Source organism: Oryx dammah, unplaced genomic scaffold, assembly GCF_014754425.2.
Source record: "Oryx dammah isolate SB20612 unplaced genomic scaffold, SCBI_Odam_1.1 HiC_scaffold_9, whole genome shotgun sequence".
Classification (NCBI taxonomy): domain Eukaryota; kingdom Metazoa; phylum Chordata; class Mammalia; order Artiodactyla; family Bovidae; genus Oryx; species Oryx dammah.
The window spans coordinates 21,913,005-21,937,961 of record NW_024070193.1 but is presented as its reverse complement, the minus strand read 5'-3'; the positions used below and the strand labels follow the sequence as shown (position 1 = coordinate 21,937,961).

The 24,957-nt window shown below is 42.7% G+C and overlaps 1 protein-coding gene across 24 annotated transcripts in view; it reads left to right on the top strand.

The window, feature by feature from the left end:
- The first annotated feature begins 386 nt into the window (after positions 1-386).
- The window catches only part of CADPS (calcium dependent secretion activator), a 473,124-nt gene continuing 448,553 nt past the window's right edge, over positions 387-24,957 (top strand). For 12 of the 24 annotated variants that reach the window (XM_040246563.1, XM_040246559.1, XM_040246561.1 and 9 more), the window contains exon 1: positions 389-1,260. In XM_040246563.1, coding sequence (XP_040102497.1) covers positions 817-1,260 — 444 coding nt within the window. In that variant the 5' untranslated portion in view covers positions 389-816. Of the gene's footprint in view, positions 1,261-24,957 lie in introns of all 24 variants that reach the window. The other 12 variants (XM_040246562.1, XM_040246554.1, XM_040246556.1 and 9 more) reach the window with 3 other exon arrangements.

Here is a 24,957-nt window from a genome sequence, read left to right as displayed (position 1 = left end):
AGGAAAATGTGAGGAAAGCTGGTTATAGAGAATAGACTTTCTTTTGTGTATAACATCTCGCCGACTTCGTCTCGGTGAGATCTCTGAACTTAGTGTGTCCAACAGCTGACAAAAAGTCTGCTTTTGTCAACTATCCGCTGATAAAATGTCATCACTGATTGATCTATTTCCTCCTCTCCCAAGAACTTTTTGTTCGCGGGACGGGGAGAGAGGTTGAAACCAAGAGGGCTGGGCGTCAAGGAGGAAATTAGCCACAACGGGGTGGGAGTGAGGAGGACGGGAAAGCATTGGGATCACTACGGAAGCTCTGAGACTTTGGGGACGCTCCGCGCTTTTCCGGCTCCAGCCCGCTGCAGCCGCGCTTTATGCTGCGGACACGGGAGAGTTAAGCCAATAAACACGTAAGCGCCGCTCCCTCCCCAATCGGCAAGATGCCTCTTCGGCTCTAGGCTGCATCGACAGCTTGCAACACTCGGCATCTTTTCTGGAGGCGCCTCCTTCAGCGGCTGCAGATGGCATCCTGCTGTGGGCTCGGGGCTCGCAATTGACTCCTTCCTTTGCCCACTTTGGGTCCACGGACGCACCTCTCCCCTCCCCTCCTCCCCTCGTGCTCCTGGGTCAGAGCCCAGCTCTCGAACGCCGGGCGGAGGAAGCAGTCTCCGCGGCCGAGGCTGAGGCTGAGCAGCAGCGCGCTTGCTCCCTGATTTGGGGAGAAGCGGCCATCCGGGAGAGCCGACCCCCAGCTGCCTCCAGCGCCCCTCACCTTTTGCACCCCAAGCCAGGGGCTCCAAGGACCCCCCCTCCCCAGGCGCCACCATGCTGGACCCTTCATCCAGCGAAGAGGAATCGGATGAGATCGTGGAAGAGGAGAGCGGCAAGGAGGTGCTCGGCTCGGCCGCGTCCGGCGCGCGCCTGTCTCCCAGCCGCACCAGTGAGGGCTCGGGCGGCGGCGCCGGGCTAGGGGGCGGTGGCGGGGCCGGCGCCGGGGCCGGGATGGGCGCCGGCGGCGGCGGGGGCAGCGGCGCGAGCAGCGGCGGCGGGGCCGGGGGGCTGCAGCCTAGCAGCCGCGCCGGTGGCGGCCGACCCTCCAGCCCTAGCCCGTCGGTGGTGAGCGAGAAGGAGAAGGAAGAGTTGGAGCGGCTGCAGAAGGAAGAGGAGGAGAGGAAGAAGAGGCTGCAGCTCTATGTGTTCGTGATGCGCTGCATCGCCTACCCCTTCAACGCCAAGCAACCCACCGACATGGCTCGCCGGCAGCAGAAGGTAGGTGCGCCTGGGAGGCCCAGAGAGTAGCGCCGAGACCTTGCCAGGCGGGCGGGGCGAACAATGGGAGCTGGCGGCGCAGCTGGCGAGGAGGCGCTGGCGGAGGAGGAGGAGACCGCGCCCCGGGGAAGGGGTTACAAGGCGCCCCTCTCCGCGGCCAGGCCTCGCCTAGCCCAGCCCGGAGCGCACCAGGAGCTGCCCAGAACCAGCAAGGGTCCTGGAGCGCAGCACCCTGTGCCTGGGCCTCCCTGCTGGGGAGCGAGGCGGGCAAGTTTTGCTTTGTGGCCCGGGAGGTTCAGAGAGTGACTTGCAGCCGGCGGCGCCCAGAGAGGCCTGGCTCGCTAGCCGGGCTCCCAGCACTCTCGAGCGGCCGGCGGCTGCGCTCAACTCCCGGTCCGCCCTCCTGGGCGTGCGCAGGGCGGGCAGGGGCGCCCAGTAGGTGGGGGCTCCGGTACGGAGCAAGTGGAGCGCCTCCGAGGCGCGCTCAGGCTAACCCTGGCAGAGAGCCACCGCAGGGGCAGGCGGGAGAAAGCGAGCCCGGAAGGCGAAGCTTCCCGTGACACTACGAAGGGCACCCTCCTCCCTCCACCCGGGTCAGATGATCACAGATTAGGGTCGACTTGGGGGTCCTCGGGACACCGCTTCACTTTGGCTGGGCTTCCTTCCAGTGTCCCTTGCCCTTGCTCACTCACCCCAGAGCAGGGGCAGGTACACTTGCTCCTTCTCCCGGGGTCAGCCCCTCTGTCTTCCTCCCTTTGACCCCCTTCTTTTCCCAAGGTGACTTCGCCGCCACCTTCTGGCTCTCCTAGGCCCTCCGAGCCCTGCCACTACTAGTTTGATAAAGTGCAGCTGGAAAAAAGCCTTACAATTATAAGCATCAAAAAGCTTTTTGTGTCTGAGGTTGGGGTAAGGCTAAGACGGTTCCGGGCTGCCTTTGATGTGAAAAAAAAGTACCTATTTCTATCAGCTATTCTCCAGCCAGAGAAGGGGATTAGTTAATGCAGGTCGAGGGCGGTGGACTAGAAGAGGGTGCTCAGCTGGAGTGAGTTGTGAAGCAAGTTAGCATCTCATTCTGTCTTTTAGATGAGTCTGCCACAGCTGAACTAACAGAGAAGTCCGTGAAACCCCGAGAGGGGCGGTGTGAGGGGCGATTAACGCCAGCTCTGACCCCCTCAGAGGTTACTGAGACCAGTTTCTTAAAATAGAAAATTTCTGGGTTGTTGCCATTTAAGACTGATTGTATGTTGCCTGGAGTAGAGTGTTAGGTTTTCCTATATTTATCCAGCCTTATCTTGAGTTAGCACAGATTTCTCTGTTTGTTTTGCATGTATATGTACACAAACCACCCAGAAGTGATGATTTATTTTGGCTATCACAAGCTTGGTTATCAGTTTTATTAAAGATAAAATTGATTTCCTGGTTGAGAAAGAACAGGTGGGCTGCACACTCCTTGCTTAATCCCCACCCTCCCCCGCCCCACCCTCTCATCAGTGGTTCCTTGCTTTTTCCATGTGTATTTTGAACTATCCTAGAGCAAAAGTATTTTCAGAACGGTAAAGTATTTTCAGACGGGATAGTCTTTTAAGTTTGAGGCTTGGGTTCACAGGGCCTGGTATTTCAAGCTTCAGGTTGAAATTATTTCGATAATTGTCTTTATAGCAGGGGAAATTCCATTTCCAAAATCTCTCCCATTAATAATGGCACCCACTAAAGAAGTCCTGTTCCTTTGTCAATGGAAAGCTGTTGTCACTTAAAGAAAAGTTAAGAAACAAACTTCCCTTTATCAGTCAAAAGGTTCTCTAGCTCTGTCCTCAAATACAGGCTGAAATCCAGCACCAGAATGGGAAAAGAAATCCATTCTCATAAAGACCCAGGTCTTCTAAACAGAAGCTTCAGCCACCTGAGAAAGAGCGTCAGGAGGCTGGTTTTTCTGATCTGATATGATATGTTTTACCCAGATCCATTCAAAGCTGTGGTTGAGGGACAAGTAAGGTGTGTTTTTACATATGACCTTAATATCAGAGGGACTCCAGGACAGATTGATAACACTGGCATTTGGTCAAACTATTTTTAATTGTTGTAGCAGACTAAATACATATCCCGGCAAAGCTGCCTCCAGGCTGTTGTCTATATTGGTACGCTGAATATCTCTCTCTTTATTACAAAAACAAAAACAAAAAAACAAGCTTTCCCCAATACTGTATCTTTGTGTTTGGTGCCTTTTTTGGGGAAAAGAAAAAGTGTTCTGCTATTTTTCTCTAAGTAGAAAGCTTGAACTTTGATTTTTTTTTTTTTCAAGGAGCCATCATTGAAAGTAAAAGTTTGCATAATCATGGAGGCCAAACTTAAAGCCAAGAAATAAGATTGAATTAGTCTTGGAGAAATAAAAACTAGGTGTAAAGTAAACATGAATTTGTAGAAAAGAAATGGATGAACTAAAAAAAGAGGAAAAGTGATGTAGAGAAAGTGAATAGAGTGATAAGGGCTGGGGCAGAGAGAACTGCTTATGAAAAGCAATTGCTAAATTGGAGAAAAGGAAAGATCATATTGTCAAATCATTGTGCTGTATACCTTAAAGTTACAGTGTTGTATGTCAATTATATCCCAATAAAGTTCAGGTGGAGGAAGACCATATTATACAGAGTTTAAGCTTTAGGAAACCAACTAGTTTACTTGATAATAGTAACATTGGCTACTGTTTTTTAAGTACTTGCCAAGTGCAGGGCACTTACTTTAAGTCATTTTTTAAAAGTGGACTTCTTTTAAGGAGAGTCTTAGATTTAATGAAAAGTTGAGAAAATAATACAGAGAGTCCCATACAACCCAGACAGTTTTCCTCTGTAATTATCTTATAGTAGTACGGGTACTTGTTGTACAAATGAAGAACCAATAGCTATGCCTTGTTTACTAAAATCTGTCATTGATTTAAATGTCCTTCGTTTTACCTAACTACCTATTTCCATTCCTAGATCATTTTATGTTCTTCTCATAATTAACAATATAGGAATTATGAAGAGAACTTAAAATGATCTAAGAACAGAAATAGGAAGTTAGGTAGAAACTAAGGACATTTAAATACACTATAGATTTTAGTTAGCAGCAATGTAAGGATTACCATCCCCAAAGAAAACTCAGTGAGGTTTTCTAATTTGCCTAAAGCACTATGTAGACAGATGAGGGTGGGAATTTAGGCATGGGGTTCTGATTTCAAATCCTATCCTTTTAATATGCAACACTGGCCAAAAGTATTCTAAATGAAAAATAGAAGGCTAGCATCCTGACAACAGGTCTAGTGTACTTCTTGACTCAGGATTATTTCTGTTTGAATTGAGAGAGACCAGCCCTTTCTACCTTGAACACCTATCCAAAAAAATCAACATGGGGAAAATAATCCTTTAAGTACTAATTTCATAAAGAGTATGAAGGAGAGAAAGGGCTTTCCTGGTAGCTCAGCTGGTAAAAAAGTCATCTGCAATATAGGAGACCCTGGTTCGATCCCTGGGTTGGGAAGATCCCCTGGAGAAGGGAACGGCTACCCACTCCAGTATTCTTGCCTGGAGAATCCCATGGACAGAGGAGGCTACAGTCCATGGGATCGCAAAGAGTCGGGCATGACTGAGTGACTTTAACTCACTCACTCATGAAGGAGAGAGACGGCTGTTAGCTGGTAAATCTGAACAGCAGACTGTTGTCAGTCTTTCTATATACTTTGAACTGGGAAAAAAAATTGTTTTTCTTTAGCTCAAAAGAACAATTGGGAAGGAACAGGGGGAAAAGATGCCATTGCTGGATCATTCTGATAGTTAATTACTTAGGCTTCACTTTTACTGGGAAAGAGAATGCCTGGGTTTTCTAACAATCTTTCCAGTTAAAAGAAGGGATTTGAAACAAACTATGTGAAAATATTGTTAGTGAATAAGGTCATGTGCCTGATGTACAGTGAAGTCAAATAAACCAAACATCAGAGTTTGGAGCAGAGAAAGGTTTATTGCAGGGCCAGCTAAAGAGAACCAGTGGCTCGAGCTCAAATCCCCTGAACTCCCCAATGGCTTTGGAAAAGATTTTTATAGGCAGAATTTAGGGTGAAGGCTGCAGACTGTGTGACTTTCCTCTGATTGGTTGGTGACAAGTTAACAGGGTGGTGCTCTGGGAACCTTGCCTCAGCCTGAAGTTGCCATTCTCCCCGAGTGGGGGCTTTGAAAATTAAAGAAAGTGAAAATGAAGCCGCTCAGTCGTGTCCGACTCTTTGCGACCAGTGGACTGTAGCCCACCAAGCTCCTCCGTCCATGGGATTCTCCAGGCAAGAATACTGGAGTGGGTTGCCATTTCCTTCTCCAGGGGATCTTCCCGACCCAGGGATCGAACCCAGGTCTCCCACATTGCAGGCAGACGCTTTAGCCTCTGCACCACCAGGGAAGCAAAAAGCTCAAAGATAGTGTTGCCTGCGTGTGTGGTCAGTCGTGTCTGACTCTTTGAGACCCTGTGGAGTGTAGCCCACCAGGCTCCTCTGTTCACGGGATTTCCCAGGCAAGAATACTGGAGTGGGTTGCTGTTTCCTTCTCCAGGGGATTTTCCTGGATGAGGAGCCGAACCCACAGCTCCTTCACTGGCAAGCGGGGATTCTTTACCACTGAGCCATCCTATCGATATATATTCCTTGAGGAGGAACCAGTACCTGTGACCCAAGGCTCCATTCTTTCTTGACTGCAGCTCCCTTGTCTCTGCATCCCCTCCCTTTTCTGATTAGCACGGGTTTGAACCTGCTCTTTGGAACACAGAGGAGGTCCTGGAGGTTACATAAAGTCTATTTCCTACAAAAAAAGAAATGGGTGAACACAGAAAGGATTTATACCCAGAAACTGCACAGGGTCTTGCTAAATTTCAATATGTTATCATTTGTAGGTATATTTTCCTTGTACTACTGTAAATCTAAATATAGCATGTTGGTAATGATAATTTATGACCACAACAAAAACCTAGTCATCAGGCTGTCACAATGTATGTTTTAGCAGCTGATAAATGATAATTTGAAAAACAGTTCTGAGCTTTTTTTTTCTCCTTTCTGTCAGAATGCTAGAGTGAATACCTAGAAGCTGGCATGACAGAGCTACACCATATGTTTCTAAATCACGTAGTAATGGTGATGAGTGGCTGCCTCATGTGAACTACCTACTTATAGATGTTCCTGAGGGAATGTAAAAGCAGGCGCTGTAAACAATTCTGTGTAATGTGTAAGTTGACATGACCTGTTTTTGTTTTTGTTTTAACTTGGCTAGGAACTGTTTGTAATGCCTGGATTCCAGATGTCCAGAATGAATTACGAGTGCATATGTAGGTGTGCATACATGGGTGTCTGTGTGTATTTGTGTGGGTTCAGTCATGTCCAACTCTTTGCAGCCCGATGAACTGTAGCCTGCCAGGCTCTTCTGTCCTCGAAAGTTGCCCGGCAAGAATACTGGAGTGGGTTGCCCTTTACTACTACAGGAGATCTTACTGATCCAGGGATCAAACCCATCTCTCTTGCGTCTCTTGCGTTGATAGGTGGATTCTTTACCACTGCATCACCTGTGTTCACATACACACACAGGCACATCACACACACATCATGGCATCACCAGTGCAATGGACATGAACTTGGGCGAACTTCAGGAGATGGTGAGGGATAGGGAGGCCTGGCATGCAGCCATCCATGGTGTCAAAAGGCTTGAACACAACTGGGCAACTAAACAACACCACCTGTATGTACTGGGTTGGCCAAAAGTTCTTTCAAGTTTTTCTGTACCATCTTATAGAAAACTTGAAAGGAACTTTTGGCCAACCCAGTATATGATGAGAGAAAGGGGCAGTGCCAAAGTTGTATCTTTTCTATCTGAATTCCTCATTCAAGAGGACTTGAACTTACAACACATTTGGTCTAGTCATCAACTTACTCGTTTTCATGTGACTCAGCTTATATTTTGCTCTAAAATTATGGCTCAAGTTGAGTCACTGTTAGCCAGAGAAATTCCATCTTTATTCAATAACTTCTTTGACTTTGTTGTTCAGTTATGACTCAAAAGCCCATAACTTTCATAAAATTTAAGACCAAGTGCTAGGTTACTAAATATGTCTGAGTGTGTGTGTATTTTAAATCAATAGTGGGTGATTCATTCATTCAGATATGCTTTGAGGCGCTTAGGTTACTCTTCAAATATCTGAAGGGTTGCATTGTTAATGCAACATACAATTTGCATTTTAAAAAATTAAAATATTTTCACCTTTTGAGAAAACTAAATGACTGTTCAAACAGGATTCCTTCAAAAAGAATTATGTTTTTCTCTTCTTCAGGAAAATAATTGAATTCTTTAAATCTGCTTTTTGGCATTTTCCCCCCAACCCCCAATCATCTTGGTGCGATGGGCAGGAACTGTTAGGCACTGGTACTAGAAGAGACATTTTGAAGATACAGAAAACAGAAAAACTAATAAGAGAAGTTCTTGCCTCATTACACACTTGGAATAGCCTTTTGCTTCCCTAAAACTGGACTGAACAACAAAGGAAATTAAATCTTTCATTCCTGAAAAACTGTCCTGTGTAGACTGGTAAAAGTCAAATAATTCCAAGGTCTTTTTCCTTCAAAAGCAAACTTAATACATAACCATAGGCTGTTACATTAAAATATAGCCAGTATTTGGGGCCAAGTGTTTATACAACTTAAGTTGAAATCATTAGGGGTGTTTTACTTACTTAGACCAAGTTCTAAGAAAGACCAGTTATTCATTGCACCAAATATTCTCCCAGGCTTAGTGAAGAACTGGAAAATAGTTGTGAGGTATGATTCTTGATTGGAGAGTTTCTGTTCCAGTCTGGAAGCTGTCAGATAAATTGAGAATAAGGTAGTGTTTAATTGTAAGATGCTGCTGAAGAATTGATGCTTTTGAACTGTGGTGTTGGAGAAGACTCTTGAGAGTCCCTTGGACTGCAAGGAGATCCAACCTGTCCATCCTAAAGGAGGTCAGTCCTGGGTGTTCATTGGAAGGACTGATGCTGAAGCTGAAACTCCAATACTTTGGCCACCTGATGCAAAGAGCTGACTCATTGGAAAAAACTCTGATGCTGGGAAAGATGGAGGGCAGGAGAAGGGGATGATGGAGGATGAGATGGTTGGATGGCATCACCGGCTCAGTGGACATGGGTTTGGGTGGACTCTGGGAGTTGGTGATGGACAGGGATGCCTGGTGTACTGCGGTTCATGGGGTTGCAGAGTCGGACATGACTTAGCGACTGAGTTGGAACTGGACTGGATTACAAATACTAAAGTAGGAGAGTACGCACCTGTGTGTGCACATGCGTGCACACATACAGGATTGGATATAGTAGTAGTAAAAATCTTCATGGGGGAAGTAGATTAGGGTGAGTGATAGCAAAAACTCAGCCTCTGTGCACTGGTGCCAAATCGAATCTCGGAGACAGAGTTCGGGGTGAAGTAGAAAGGAATAGATTTATTGCTTTGCCAAGCAAGGGGGACACAGTGGACTTGTCCCCTTCAAAACTGCATATCCCAACCTGGAGGAATATGAAGAGTTTTATAGCAGTGGTTCAAGGATGTGGTTGCTGATAAAGAACAGGATATGTGCAGGGTGTTAATCTGGCCTCAGGTGATCTGAATGAAGATCTGGAATGAAGATTGTTTCATCAAGTAGTTAACATCTTCTGTTTATTGTGAGGCTTGGTTTCCGTAGAAGAGCTGAAAGGTATTGTTCTGTATATCCCTTGAGGCAGGCTTCTGTCCCAAGGCTACACTATTGTTTCTTGACTGGTCCTCCTTTGTATCTGCATCCCTTCCCTTCCTTGATTAGATCTGTTTGAACTTTACCCCTTGGAACTCAGGGAGGATCCTGGAGGCTGAAACCTGTTTCCTACATACAAGAAATGGGGTGCACTTTGCATGGGACAGGGAGCTGGGCACAGAAAGCCTTCTGTGTCCAGGAGCCCCATGAAATCCTGCTCAGTTTCAGTTCAGTTCAGTCGCTCAGTCATGTCTGACTCTTTGCGACCCCATGAATTGCAGCACTCCATCACCACCTCCCGGAGTTCACTCAGACTCATGTCCATTGAGTCGGTGATGCCATCCAGCCATCTCATCTTCTGTCGTCCCCTTCTCCTCCTGCCCCCAATACCTCCCAGCATCAGAGTCTTTTCCAATGAGTCAACTCTTCACATGAGGTGGCCAAAGTACTGGAGCTTCAGCTTTAGCATCATTCCTTCCAAAGAAATCCCAGGGTTGATCTCCTTCAGAATGGACTGGTTGGATCTCCTTGCAGTCCAAGGGACTCTCAAGAGTCTTCTCCAACACCACAGTTCAAAAGCATCAATTCTTCGACGCTCAGCCTTCTTCACGGTCCAACTCTCACATCTATGCATGACCACAGGAAAAACCATAGCCTTGACTAGACAGACCTTAGTCGGCAAAGAAATGTCTCTGCTTTTGAATATGCTATCTAGGTAGGTCATAACTTTTCTTCCAAGGAGTAAGCGTCTTTTAATTTCACGGCTGCAGTCATCATCTGAGGTGATTTTGGAGCCCCCAAAAATAAAGTCTGACACTGTTTCCACTGTTTCCCCATCTATTTCCCATGAAGTGATGGGGCCAGATGCCATGATCTTCATTTTCTGAATGTTGAGCTTTAAGCCAACTTTTTCACTCTCCTCTTTCACTTTCATCAAGAGGCTTTTTAGCTCCTCTTCACTTTCTGCCATAAGGATGGTGTCATCTGCATATCTGAGGTGATATTTCTCCCGGCAGTCTTGATTCCAGCTTGTGTTTCTTCCAGCCCAGGGTTTCTCATGATATACTCTGCATAGAAGTTAAATAAGCAGGGTGACAATATACAGCCTTGACGTACTCCTTTTCCTATTTGGAACCAGTCTGTTGTTCCATGTCCAGTTCCAATGGTTGCTTCCTGACCTGCATATAGGTTTCTCAAGAGGCAGGTCAGGTGGTCTGGTATTCCCATCTCTCTCAGAATTTTCCACAGTTTATTGTGATCCACAGAGTCAAAGGCTTTGGCATATCAATAAAGCAGAAATAGATGTTTTTCTGGAAACTCTCTTGCTTTTTCGATGATCCAGTGGATGTTGGCAATTTGATCTCTGGTTCCTCTGCCTTTTCTAAAACCAGCTTGAACATTTGGAAGTTCACGGTTCACATGTTGCTGAAGCCTGGCTTTGAGAATTTTGAGCATTACTTTACTAGCGTGTGAAATGAGTGCAATTGTGTGGTAGTTTGAGCATTCTTTGGCATTGCTTTTCTTTGGGATTGAAATGAAAACTGCCCTTTTCCAGTCCTGTGGCCACTGCTGAGTTTTCCAAATTTGCTGGCATATTGAGTGCAGCACTTTCACAGCATCATCTTTCAGCATTTGAAACAGCTCAACTGGAATTCCATCACCTCCACTAGCTTTGTTCATAGTGAAGCTTTCTAAGGCCCACTTGACTTCACATTCCAGGATGTCTGGCTCTAGATGGGTGAACACACCATCGTGATTATCTGGGTCGTGAAGATCTTTTTTGTACAGTTCTTCCGTGTATTCTTGCCACCTCTTCTTAATATCTTCTGCTTCTGTCAGGTCCATACCATTTCTGTCCTTTATCGAGCCCATCTTTGCATGAAATGTTCCCTTGGTAGCCTTAATTTTCTTGAAGGGATCTCTAGTCTTTCCCATTCTGTTCTTTTCCTCTATTTCTTTGCATTGATCGCTGAAGAAGGCTTTCTTATCTCTCCTTGCTATTCTTTGGAACTCTGCATTTAGATGCTTATATCTTTCCTTTTCTCCTTTGCTTTTCGCTTCTCTTCTTTTCACAGCTATTTGTAAGGCCTCCCCAGACAGCCATTTTGCTTTTTTGCATTTCTTTTCCGTGGGGATGGTTTTGATCCCTGACTCCTGTACAATGTCAGGAACCTCATTCCATAGTTCATCAAGCACTCTATCTATCAGATCTAGGCCCTTAAATCTATTTCTCACTTCCACTATATAATCATAAGGGATTTGATTTAGGTCATACCTGCATGGTCTAGCGGTTTTCCCTATTTTCTTCAGTTTAAGTCTGAATTTGGTAATAGGTCTTAAAAGTTTTGCATGATTTGTGTAGCCATAAGGAAAGGCAGGTATTCCAGTTAGGAGAAAAGCATGATGTAGGAGGATTGTGGAAGAGAGTTACTGTTTCTTGGATTAATGATCCCATTCTTTTGGTTTTAAATGAGAGAAACCCAACTGAAGTGGCCACATCAATAGAAAAATAAGGGGACAGGAAAGGTTTATTGGTGCATATAATTTAAAAATCCAGTGCAAGGTGCTGTCATGGCTGGGTCTAGAAGTTTAAATGACTTTCTTAACAGTGAAGAAAGCTGGTTGATGAGAAGAAAGGTTATGTACTGAAACCTGTGTTTGAACTTAAACTCTACCACTAATAAACCACCAATTTCAAGAAAGTCACTGTCTGTCTTTGGGATAATTTCCACTCTGCCTTATGAAGAGGGGATAGGGAACCCTCAAATAATATCTACTGTCACCTTTGTATATAGGTGTCTTCTTTTGTATATAATATTTGATATATAATAGTTGATATTTCTTTCTGGGCAATGAGGTCACTCATTATCAAGACATAATTTTGTTCAAATTTGTATTTGGTATGTTTTGACATTATAAAATAAGGCATTGTTTTCAAAGAATTTGAGATGAAGTTAGAGTTCAATTTGTGTTTTTCATTGAGGAGATTAAATCTTAAAAGATTACAAGGCTACAGACCATGCAAGAGATTTAGTTTATGGGATGAAATTGACTGAATGTATACTTTTGTCTACAGTATATTTTTCAAAATTTTGAATTCGTTCTCAGCATTTAAAACTGTCAAGATATTACATGTAAAAATTTGTGTTATTTGTGTTTCTGGCTCCTCTTATAACTGGAAAATATAGCAAAGCTGAGCTGAGTTTTAATGAATCTGCAAAAAGCAACAGAAATAAGACTATCAGTCTTCACTTAACTAATGGAATGTTAATCACTTTAAATAAAGTATGCTTGTTCTAAGAGGAACATCATAGAACTTTGATTGGTAGGACAGCAGCAATCTGGTTCTTTCCAACAGTGTCTCTTTTTGCCATTGCTGCTCTAATATTGATGGGCTGACCCTTTCCTCTGTAATGCATCCAAGAAAAAGATCTAGAATTTGGAACTCTGTGTTACCTGTCTCTGGCAGGTGTTTCTCCGTTGGGATCAGATTTATAGTTTCTGCACAACTGGAGGGCTGACAGTCAGAATTACCTTATTATTTTTTCATTTGTCCATCCAAGCATGTGAAAGAATTACTTCTCTGTTGTTAGCAGGCAAAGAAAAGGTGATGAAGTCAGTCAGTGATTTAAAGCCTGGCCGTTGCTTTTGACATATGATGTATAGTGCAGGAAACAGCATAGATTCTGAAAGTTGAATGCCTACGTTTGCTCTTCTGGATATACCCCAAGCAGGGTCTGATTTGGGGCAACGTACTTAAACACTCTGGCTCAGTTTACTCATCAATAAAGTAGGAATAGTAATGGTGTCTCCATCATTAAGTTCTTGTGAAAAGTAAGTGAGCTAATATAGTAAAGCTCTTAGAACAATGCCTGGCATGTGGTGAGTAGTACGTAAGTGTTCCTCTTATTGCTAATTTGATATGTACAATTTTGTGGGTTTTTTTAATCTGTGAAAGGACTGTATGTGAAGTGCTGACCATAGTATGCCTTATATTCAGTATTGCTATAATCCTCATGATCATTATCCTTATTGATATGATAAGTAGACCCAGGAATAAATGGTTACCATAACAACATTGTCTACAGAGTAGATGAGGTTGAGAGTACAATACATCACTATTCCTTCTTGTTGTGCCACTTCATTAACTCTGCAGGCCATTAGTCTCTATTTCAAATGCCTAGTCAGTTTTTTGACCTAGTAGCTGTGTGACCTTTGGTGTATTATCCAATCTCTCTAAGTCTTAGTTCCTTCCTGTATAAAAAGGGGGGAAATAATAGTGAGGATTGCAAGAAAAAAATTTTGTTAACTGCTTAATTAGCCCTTCAATTCAGTTCAGTTCAGTCGCTCAGTCATGTCTGACCCTTTGCCGCCCCATGAATAGCAGCACACCAAGCCTCCCTGTCCATCACCAACTCCCGGAGTTCCTTCAAACTCATGTCCAGCGAGTCAGTGATGCCATCCAGCCATCTCATCCTCTGTCATCCCCTTCTCCTCCTGCCCCCAATCCCTCCCAGCATCAGAGTCTTTTCCAATGAGTCAAACTGTTCACATGAGGTGGCCGAAGTACTGGAGTTTCAGCTTCAGCATCAGTCCCTCCAATGAATACCCAGGACTGATCTCCTTGCGGATGGACTGGTTGGATCTCCTTGCAGTCCAAGGGACTCTTAAGAGTCTTCTCCAACACCACAGTTCAAAGCATCAATTCTTTGGCATTCAGCTTTCTTCACAGTCCAACTCTCACATCCATACATGATCACTGGAAAAACCATAGCCTTAACTAGACAGACTTTGTTGGCAAAGTAATGTCTCTGCTTTTCAATATGCTATCTAGGTTAATCATAACTTTCCTTCCAAGGAGTAAGTGTCTTTTAATTTCATGGCTGCAATCACCATCTGCAGTGATTTTGGAGCCCCCAAAAATAAAGTCTGACACTGTTTCCACTGTTTCCCAATCTATTTCCCATGAAGTGATGGGACTGGATGCCATGACCTTCATTTTCTGAATGTTGAGCTTTAAGCCAACTTTTTCACACTCTCCACTTTCACTTTCATTAAGAGTCTTTTTAGTTCCTCTTCACTTTCTGCCATAAGGGTGGTGTCATCTGCATATCTGAGGTTATTGATATTTCTCCCGGCAGTCTTGATTCCAGCTTGTGCTTCTTCCAGCCCAGCGTTTCTCAGGATGTACTCTGCATAGAAGTTAAATAAGCAGGGTGACAATATACAGCTTTGATGTACTCCTTTTCCTATTTGGAACCAGTCTGTTATTCCATGTCCAGTTCTAATGGTTGCTTCCTGACCTGCATACAGGTTTCTCATGAGGCAGGTTAGGTGGTCTGGTATTCCGATCTCTCTCAGAATTTTCCACAGTTTATTGTGATCCACACGGTCAAGGCTTTTGCATAGTCAATAAAGCAGAAATAGATGTTTTTCTGGAAACTCTCTTGCTTTTTCGATGATCCAGTGGATGTTGGCAATTTGATCTCTGGTTCCTCTGCCTTTTCTAAAACCAGCTTGAACATCTGGAAGTTCACGGTTCATGTATTGCTGAAGCCTGGCTTTGAGAATTTTGAGCATTACTTTACTAGCATGTGAGATGAGTGCAATTGTGTGGTAGTTTGAGCCTTCTTTGGCATTGCCTTTCTTTGGAATTGGAATGAAAACTGCCCTTTTCCAGTCCTGTGGCCACTGCTGAGTTTTCCAAATTTGCTGGCATATTGAGTGCAGCACTTTCACAGCATCATCTTTCAGGATTTGAAATAGCTCAACTGGAATTCCATCACCTCCACTAGCTTTGTTCGTAATGAAGCTTTCTAAGGCCCACTTGACTTCACATTCCAGGATGGCTGGCTCTAGGTGAGTGATCACACCATCGTGATTATCTGGGTCATGAAGATCTTTTTTGTACAGTTCTTCTGTGTATTCTTGCCACCTCTTCTTAATATCTTCTGCTTCTGTTAAGTCCATACTATTTCTGTCCTTTATCGAGCCCATCTTTGCATGAAATGTTCCCTTGGTATCTCGAATTTTCTTGAAGAGATCTCTAGTCTTTCCCATTCTGTTCTTTTCCTCTATTTCTTTGCATTGATCACTGAAGAAGGCTTTCTTATCTCTCCTTGCTATTCTTTGGAACTCTGCATTTAGATGCTTATATCTTTCCTTTTCTCCTTTGCTTTTCGCTTCTCTTCTTTTCACAGCTATTTGTAAGGCCTCCCCAGACAGCCATTTTGCTTTTTTTTGCATTTCTTTTCCATGGGGATGGTCTTGATCCCTGTCTCCTGTACAATGTCACAAACCTTTGTCCATAGTTCATCAGGAACTCTATCTATCAGGTCTAGTCCCTTAAATCTATTTCTCACTTCCACTGTATAATCATAAGGGATTTGATTTAGGTCATACCTGAATGGTCTACTGGTTTTCCCTACTTTCTTCAATTTAAGTCTGAATTTGGCAATAAGGCCTTAATACGTGGTAAACGTTGAACAAATATTACCAGTGATAGTACTGGGTTGGCAAAAAAGTTCTGGTTTTTCCATGTGACAGAAAATCCCAAACAAATGTTTTGGCCAATCCGATAATAGCTTTCTTGCATTTTTGTCCACCAAATGCCCCCACACTATTTCATACTTCAGTGCCTTTGCTCATGCTCTTTCTGTCGTTCAAACAGTTTCTACCTGTCTTCACTTGATTTGCTCTTGTTTGTCCCTTAATTAACTCAGGTATTACCTCCTTCAAGTAATCTTACCCAAAGCTTTATAATGAGTTAAGTGCTCCTATAATCCCTTAGTCTGTTTCTACTTTTCTTCCTATATATTTAAATCACCTGTTTTATGAGTGCCTCTCACCCACTAGGAATGTCAAAGATGGGGACCACATTTTTATTCCTTTTTGATTCCCCATCTCCTAAAACAGTGCCTGGAACATAGTAGATGCTTGTAAACATTGACTGTTGAAATTCTGCAGTGATGCTTTATTTCCTAGAAAGTTTCTTAAAAAAAAAAAAAGTTTCTAATGAATGGACATGAAGGAGTCATGTAGTTTGTCTTGATCACGGACAAACAGGTTACATACTTTTACAAAATCTTATTGGAAAGCATGGAGGGTAAGCCAATTATTCCATGTTTTCAAAATAATTTATGTTGTAGAAACATACCATCAATTGTCTCCCTAGTCTGGTTTCTTTATACCAACAACTGACAAATTTCTAGATCTGTTATAGAGGAAAGTTTTCTTTCAAAGACCATAATCAATTAGGAATTTCTCGTAGTGACTGAATCTCAATTGAACTTGAATCACCATGTGTGTAGTGAAAATTGCTCAGTTGTCTGACTCTTCGCAACCCCATGGACTGTAGCCTACCAGGCTTCTCCGTCCATGGGATTTTCCAGGCAAGGGTACTGGAGTGGGTTGCCATTTCCTTCTCCAGGGCATCTTCCCAACCCAGGAATCGAACCCAGGTCTCCTGCATTGCAGACAGACTCTGAATCACCATAGGGTGTGTTTAAGTGGCCAATCTTAAGCCAAGTTGAGAACTAACATATTGGGCATATGTCTTATTTGACTTAATTCTTTCTGAGGGGGGAAAAAAATAAGGAGTAGTCAGCAGTACTAGAGCAAGTTAGGCTGTTGAAAATATTCAATCTCAATATTGTCAGAATTACATAATAGAATCCAAGTTCTACATATTTAGATGGAAGTAAATATGCTTCTTTTCCATACTTTATAGGATTTTGGCTCTACTTTCTCTGTCATTGTATGCTGTCTAAAGTCCTTTTTGAGTATAGTTAGCATGTAAATAAATAATGACTCTGCTTTTGCATATTGGATGAGGTAATAAGAATATAAGATGGGTGTGAAATATCTATAAAGTAAAACTGCCTAGGTGTGGATTTTCCTAATGCTTTTCACAAAAGCAAAGGGAAGGGAAAAGTAATCAAAGGGAAAATTATTTTTGCTAAGCCATTCCTTTCATTTAAATAAGCAGAGTAAACATCTGAGAGTCTTGAAAAATAAATTGAATGATCCGGCCTCCAAGTGTTTCAAGATTCTGGTTATCCTTCTAAAATTGAGAGATACTGAATAAACTGATAATATATTGATGTCCTCTGTAGCCTATGGGAGGAAAATATCAGCCTGTGTTTTTCAGGACCATTTCATGCAGTAGGAAAGTTCTCAGATAACTTTGCAGTTAACTTCTTTTTTTAATCACTAAGTTTGGGGAGAGCATAGGCTAAGTTTCAAACCCTTTAGAGGCTATACTGCTTTTAGAAAGACAATGGGATTCTGGCAAATGTGCACAGTGCTACAAAGAAGCTACTGTGTGACTGAAGAAAGCAAAGGGAAAACATTGAAAAATCTTGCAAATAATTATGCCTTCTGTTGCCCATGCAGAACAGCCTTTTGGTGTGGATGGTAGGCATGGAGTTGTTTAAGCAAATGAGTTAAAATATATCTTGAACATCTCCTTTGGTTATTTTTCTGACAAGTACAGCAACTGTTGTCTATAAGGCAGCGAATGTCACAACATACTGTGTTCAAAACAGCTCTTGGGGGCTCTTCCATATTCAATTTTTGTTTGTTATACATCATCAGACGGCATTGTTTTGTACCACTTTTACATACAAGAAATTCACTAAATCCTGCAGGCAAAACATGGAAAGACATTTCAGACAACCTTCCTGGTTTCTAAGAACCTATCAGTCTGTTTGAAATGTTGAAGTACATCAGCAATGAACAGAGCTCATAATGTAAGGCAGTATATGGTGATCCTCTGAATCTTAAATATTAGTGTTTTTCACATCTCCATCCTTGACTCTCTTTATGTCTTGATTATGTCTCCCCCAAAATCCATATGTTGAAATCCTAACCTGCAGTACCTCATAGTGGGACCTTATTTGGAAATAAGGTCTTTGTAGATATAATTAGTTAAGATGAAGCCCTTGTTGTTCAGTCACTGAGTCATGTCTGACTTTCTGTGATGCCATGAACTGCAGCAGGCCAGATTTCCCTGAGTTTCCATCTCCCTCAGTTTGCTCAAACTCATGTCCATTGAGTCAGTGATACCATCCAACCATTTTGTCCTCTGTTGCCCCCTTCTCCTCCTGCCTTCAATCTTTCCCAGCATCAGGGTCTTTCCAGTCAGTCAGCTCTTCACATCAGGTGGCCAAAGTATTGGAGTTTCAGCTTCAGCATCAGTCCTTCCAATGAATATTCAGAACTAATTTCCTTTAGGATGGACTGGTTGGATCTCCTTGCTGTCCAAGGGACTCTCAAGAGTCTTTTCCAGCACCACAGTTTGAAAGCATCAATTCTTCAGCACCCAGCCTTCTTTATGGTCCAGTTCTCACATCCATACATGACTACTGGAAAAACGATAGCTTTGACTGTACAGACCTTTGTCGGCAAAGTGATGTCTCTGCTTTTTAATACACTGTCTCAGGTTTGTAATAGCTTTTCTGCCAAGGAGCAAGCATCTTTTAATTTTGTGACAGCAGTCACCATCCACAGTGATTTTGGAGCCCAAGAAAATGAAATCTGACACTGTTTCTTTTTACCCATCAATTTGCCATGAAGTAATGAGACCAGATGCCGTGATCTTCATTTTTTGAATGTTGAGCTTTAAGCCAGCTTAAAACTTAAAACTTAGAGTGGACCATAATCCATAATGACTGGTATCCTTATTGAATGGGAAAATCTGGACATAGAGGAAGTACACAGGGAGAACACCATGTGAAGAGGAAGACAGAGATTGGAGTGACTCTTCTACAGGCAAGGAACACCAAGGATGGCCAGAAGCTAGGGTACAGACATGAAGTATGTTCTTCATTGAGTCCTCAGAAGACGCTGACTCTGCCAATAGCTATAAAACGGTAAATTTCTGTTGTTTAAGCCACCTTGCCACTGATGATTTCTACACTTCCGTTCTCAAATCTGGAGCTCCAGGACACACCTCTCACCAAATGTCTAATCCATACATCAGTGTTGCTGAAGGGGTGGCCTCACACTGGCGCAGTTAGTTAATGCTTTGTCACAGGTCCACGAGGAGGTAAGGAACTTGAACTAGAATGTAAATCAGCTCACTGCTTTCTTCAAGAAAGTCTTGCTGCAAAAAATTGTCAGCTGAACTGAACTGATGCATGATGAAGTTGATGTATTGTTTCCAGTACTAGCACTTTATCTTGGTGCAGACCAATAATGAGTAGTTCACAAATGGCACAGATCTACACATTACACTTGGAAGAGCACTGACCTCCATCACATCTCCCCTAGGATTTCCTTAGACTAGTCAACAGTAGGACGTCTCACCAAGACTCTTTGCAGCTCTATTTTCTCACTCAGGATAAATTAATTTTCTTAGAGTTCTGGAGTACAGTGCTATTGCTGCTGTATAACCAAACTATTCAAGGCTGAAGCATATAACTTCATCCTATTGATGTTCCAGTTAATAAACTTTTCATCTCTTCTCCTTCACCTTTATCACTGGTGCTGTGCTTTGGACCCTCATGATGATTTGCGTGGACTTTTACAATAACATTTTAACTATTCCTTCTGCTTGCTTTCTTGTCCTCATTCCATTCAGAGTGGTCATTCTGAAGCACATCTAATCATGTCCTCTTCCTGCTTAGAATGCTTCTGCAGCTTTCCTTTGCCTATACAGGATCCGAACTCACTTGCATGGCATAACTGGGTCCTCCCTTCCCATTCAGCCTCAACTCCTGCAATTCTGTGTACATCCTTGGCTTCAGCCTATATTAACAATTATTGGCAGGGGATATTTGCAGAAACTAATGCCATGGCTGTAAAATGTCTCCAGTCAATAATGTGTTAAGCCCTTAACATCCCTGCATTGTTGCATGCTCTTTTGTGGTACTGTGTCTTTTGTACACGCTCTTCTTCTAGCTTAAAAGGCCCTTCCCACTTTGCCCATCACACTCCTAGGTAGATGATGGCATCGAGGCATTAAAAACAGGAACAGATAGTGACTATTGGAGGTTTACCCTGTATACTCACTGTTCTATAAATTTATAAGGTTGTATCTCATTTATTCCTGATAAGATAGATACTATTCCTCTTAACCTTACAGTGAGGAAACCGAGAGACAGAGTAGTTGAGAAACTTGTCTTGGGTCACACATTTAGTAAGAGGTAGAGCTGGGTTGGGCCCAGACGGTCTGACTCTGGTCAAAACTCTTAACCTTGGGCTAGTTTAATCATATTATGGCACTGGGCACATCTTACTTCAGTGTGTACCTGTTTCTCTCACCTGATGCTACAGAGTTTCATTTAGTATCCCCCAGTGCCTGGTAGACGTGCATACCCAAAATAGATGCTCAGTAAATACTTAAAGCATGAATTTATAATTGTTGAATTCATGGGTGTTTAGAGTAGTACACTTTCTCTACCATTTATAGCAAGTTCCCTGAGGTAATCCTGTTTATTCTTTAAAACAACCTTTTTGCATAGGAGGAGTATATATCCTATAACCCTGTTTGGGAGTGGGAATGGGGTCCAAAGATGTCCTACTGGTTGGACAGAACCGTGGAGCACCAACCTGGGCCTCCTGAATGCGTCTAGGGCCCTCTCACCACAGAGTCGGTCTTAGAGTCACCCTCAGTACAAGCTGGGCCAATACAGACTTTGGAGCATCAGTGTGATTTTTGACTCACACTGTTAGAAAGTTTCATGGCAAATATATTAAATGTACCTCACATCCAACATCCACGCATCTTTTTTGATTATGAAATAATAAAATTTTATTTTCAGTTTTTGAAACTCTTTGTATGAGGTTAACACATGCCTATGATTTCTCAGGAATCATAGTATCTTCATAGGAGCTCTGGAAAACTGAAAAAAAAAAAAAGCAACATCACCAATTGTTTTTCATTGCAGCAGTATTTTATGAGCTATAAATTTAACCAGTCTTGTGGCCACTGCTGGCCAACTCAGCAGTGGCCACAGGACTGGAAAAGGTCAGTTTTCATTCCAATCCTGAAGAAAGGCAGTGCCAAAGAATGCTCAAACTACTGTGCAATTGCATTCATCTCACATGCTAGCAAAGTAATGCTCAAAATTCTCCAAGCGAGGCTTCAACAGTATGTGAACCATAAACTTCCAGATGTTCAAGCTGGTTTTAGAAAAGGCAGAGGAATCAGAGATCAAATGGCCAGCATCCACTGGATTACCAGAAAAACATCTATTTCTGCTTTATTGACTATGCCAAAGCCTTTGACTGTGTGGATTACCACACACTGGAAAATTCTTAAAGAGATGGGAATACCAGACCACCTGACCTGCCTCTTGAGAAACCTGTATGCAGGTCAGGAAGTAACAGTTAGAACTGGACATGGAACAACAGACTGGTTTCAAATAGGAAAAGGAGTACATCAAGGCTGTATATTGTCACCCTGCTTATTTACCTTATATGCAGAGTACATCATGAGAAATGCTGGACTGGATGAAGCATAAGCTGGAATCAAGATTTCTGGAAGAAATATCAATAACCTCAGATATGCAAATGACACCACCCTTATGGCAGAAAGTGAAGAATTAAAGAGCCTCTTGATGAAAGTAAAAGAAGAGAGTGAAAAAGTTGGCTTAAAACTCAACTTTCAGAAAACTAACATCGTGGCATCCAGTCCCATCACTTCATGACAAATAGATGGGAAACAGTGGAAACAGTGTCAGACTTTATTTATTTGGGCTCCAAAATCACTGCAGATGGTGATTGCAGCCATGAAATTAAAAGATGCTTACTCCTTGGAAGGAAAGTTATGACCAACGTAGGCAGCATATTAAAAAGCAGAGACATTATTTTGCCAACAAAGGTCCATCTAGTCAAGACTATGGTTTTTCCAGTAGTCATGTTTGGATGTGAGAGTTGGATTATAAAGAAAGCTGAGCGCCGAAGAATTGATGCTTTTGAACTGTGGTGTTGGGGAAGACTCTTGAGACTCCCTTGGACTGCAAGGAGGAGATCCAACCAGTCCATCCTATAGGAAATCAGTCCTGAATATTCATTGAAGGACTGATGCTAAAGCTGAAACTTCACTACTTTGGCCACCTGGTGTGAAGAACTGACCCATTTGAAAAGACCCTGATGCTGGGAAAGATTGAGGGCAGGAGGAGAAGGGGACGACAGAGGATGAGATGGTTGGATGGCATCATCAACTCCATGGGCATGAGTTTGAGTGGACTCCAGGAGTTAGTGATGGACAGGGAGGCCTGGGGTGCTGCAGTCCAGGGGGTCTCAAAGAGTTGGACACAGCTGAGCTGAACTGAACTGAAATTTAACCGTGAATGAGGTTGACAGACATTTGGAAGTGGAAATTTAACTAAACATTTATTAATTTCCATTTTGGTTTTACATTGGAGGCAGTACATTTCCTTTGAAATCTATTCTTATGTCTCCCTATATTCAAATACTAGGTGTAAAGTGGCTTTCCAGGTGGCACTAGTGGTAAAGAACTCCCCTGGCAATGCAGGAGATTCAGAAGATAACAGTTCAGTCCCTAGTTCAGGAAGATCCTTTGGAGTAGAAAATGGCGACCTGCTCTAGTGTTCTTGCCTGGAAAATTCCACTGACAGAGGAACCTGGTGGGCCTCAGTCCATGGAGCTGCAAAGAAGTGGACATGGCTGAGCAACTGAGAGGTTCTGGTAATAAAGAAGGATTGTATTTTCCATTTGTCATTTTCTGTGTGTATAACTCTCCTCCAAGATAGGTGACTTTGGTCCAACTTATAATTCAGGTATTGCTGGGTCACCAGGTTCTTACATCATCTAGGCTTCAGAATAGTACCAGACAATTAATTACCAGAGAATCAGAGTGGGCTTCCTGGAGGAGGTTGTGCTGCACCTGAGGAACAGGTAGCATTTGAATATGGGGAGACATGAGAATAGATATGCTAGCGGGGAGCATGAGCTAAGGCACATAAGCCTCAGAAAGCGAGAGCAGATAGTACGTTCAAGATGTAAGGTTGGGAAGGTAGATTGGGACCACGTGGTGGTAAACTCTGAACACCAGTAGTCTTTGTGTGTTATTTATTTGATAGGCAGCTTAGAGCCCATTACAGATAATGCAGACATCTGAGCAGTTGCCAAATGGAGGGTGATTGGCCTTAGGCTTGTCTTAACATGATAAATTTTCCCATAAGGCAGTTGAAAATTCAGATTTTCCAAGGAATAATGTCAGCACAAGCAGAATGTCTTATTTGCAAAAGACATGATTGCTCAAGCATTTTTCCATGACCAGGTTAAAAATAGCGTCCCGTGAGCTTTGACAGTGGACCCACATCATTTGCCAGCTTTCCTGTTTGCCTGGCAATGGAGAAAAGAGGAGGATTTCTTTCTACTATCTACTTGCCACAGGCAGCCTAGTGCTGTTGTATATTATGTATACACAGTACTGCTGTATATTATGATTCAGCGTTATAGACCTTCAGAGGAAGCAGACACTGGTTGTGATTTGTTTTATTTTATTAAGAGGCCCACTTCCCCCACCCCACCCCCACCCCACTGAAGCAGTAGTTCTAAACAACTGTCAATCTGTTGTTGGATCCAAAGAGCTTTTCCTATTTTTCCTTCCATTTCTCAAAGCTGTCTTTCAGTCAGTATTCAATTAGGATTTGAGTCAGAAGGCTATGTGGAACTCTTTACAGGGGGGCAAAACATAGTCACCTAATCTGACCTCTGTTTATCTGTGTACAGAAGACCATCCATTTTCATTAAAGAAATAAATGTAGATATGCTGCAGCATAAGGTAAATATTATTCTAAGTGAATTGTCTGTTTACTGCTTCAGTTCAGTTCAGTTGCTCGGTCATGTCCGACTCTTTGCGACCCCATGGACTGCAGCATGTCAGGCCTCCCTGTCCATCACCAACTCCCGGAGCTTGCTCAAACTCACGTCCATCGGGTTGGTGATGCCATCCACCCATTTCATCCTCTGTCATCCCCTTCTCCTCCTGCCTTCAATCTTTTCCAGCATCAGGGTCTTTTCAAATGAGTCAGTTCTTCATATCAGGTGGCCAAAGTACTGGAGCTTCGGCTTCAGCACCAGTCCTTCAGTGAATATTCAGGACTGATTTCCTTTAAGATGAACTGGTTGGATCTCCTTGCAGTCCAAAGGACTCTCAAGAGTCTTCTCCAACACCACAGTCCAAAAGCATCAATTCTTCGGCGCTCAGCTTTCTTTATAGTCCAACTCTCACATCCATGCAATACTGCTGAAAAACCTTAGCTTTGACTAGACAGACCTTTGTCAGCAAAGTAATGTCTTTGCTTTTTAATATGCTGTCTAGGTTGGTCACAACTTTTCTTCCAAGGAGCAAGTGTCTTTTAATTTCATGGCTGCAGTCACCATCTGCAGTGATTTTGGAGCCCAAGGAAATAAAGTCTGTTACTGTTTCCCCATCTGTTTGCCGTGAAGTGATGGGACTGGATGCCATGATCTTAGTTTACATAGTTTACTGCTTATGACCTGGCAATAAATGACCGTGTTCAAAATGAATTGATGGAAAAGAAAACCAATTTAACATGCTACATACTGTATACACCAAAAATTCAGGGTGATTTATGATCTATAATATTGTCATCTTTTCCACTCACAATAAGAGCTCTGTATTTCTGTTTTGTGTACTCATCCAAATGCTTTAGTATAATGATTTCTTTAATCACTATCCTCTGGCATATTCTTTGTTTCTAGCAAAATCTATTACTCAATATTATCTTTTGTCATTGAGCTATGATTTTGGAACAAAAGCAGTTCATTCCTAGGATTTACATGTGATAGCAACAGAGATATTTAGAGAATGCAGTAATTTATTTTGATTTTAATTACACAAATTTACCTGCCTACCTAAAATACCAGATTTCTTGAGGACAGTAGCAAAATGAGACATTTATGTTAATTTGAGTGAAAATTTACGCTT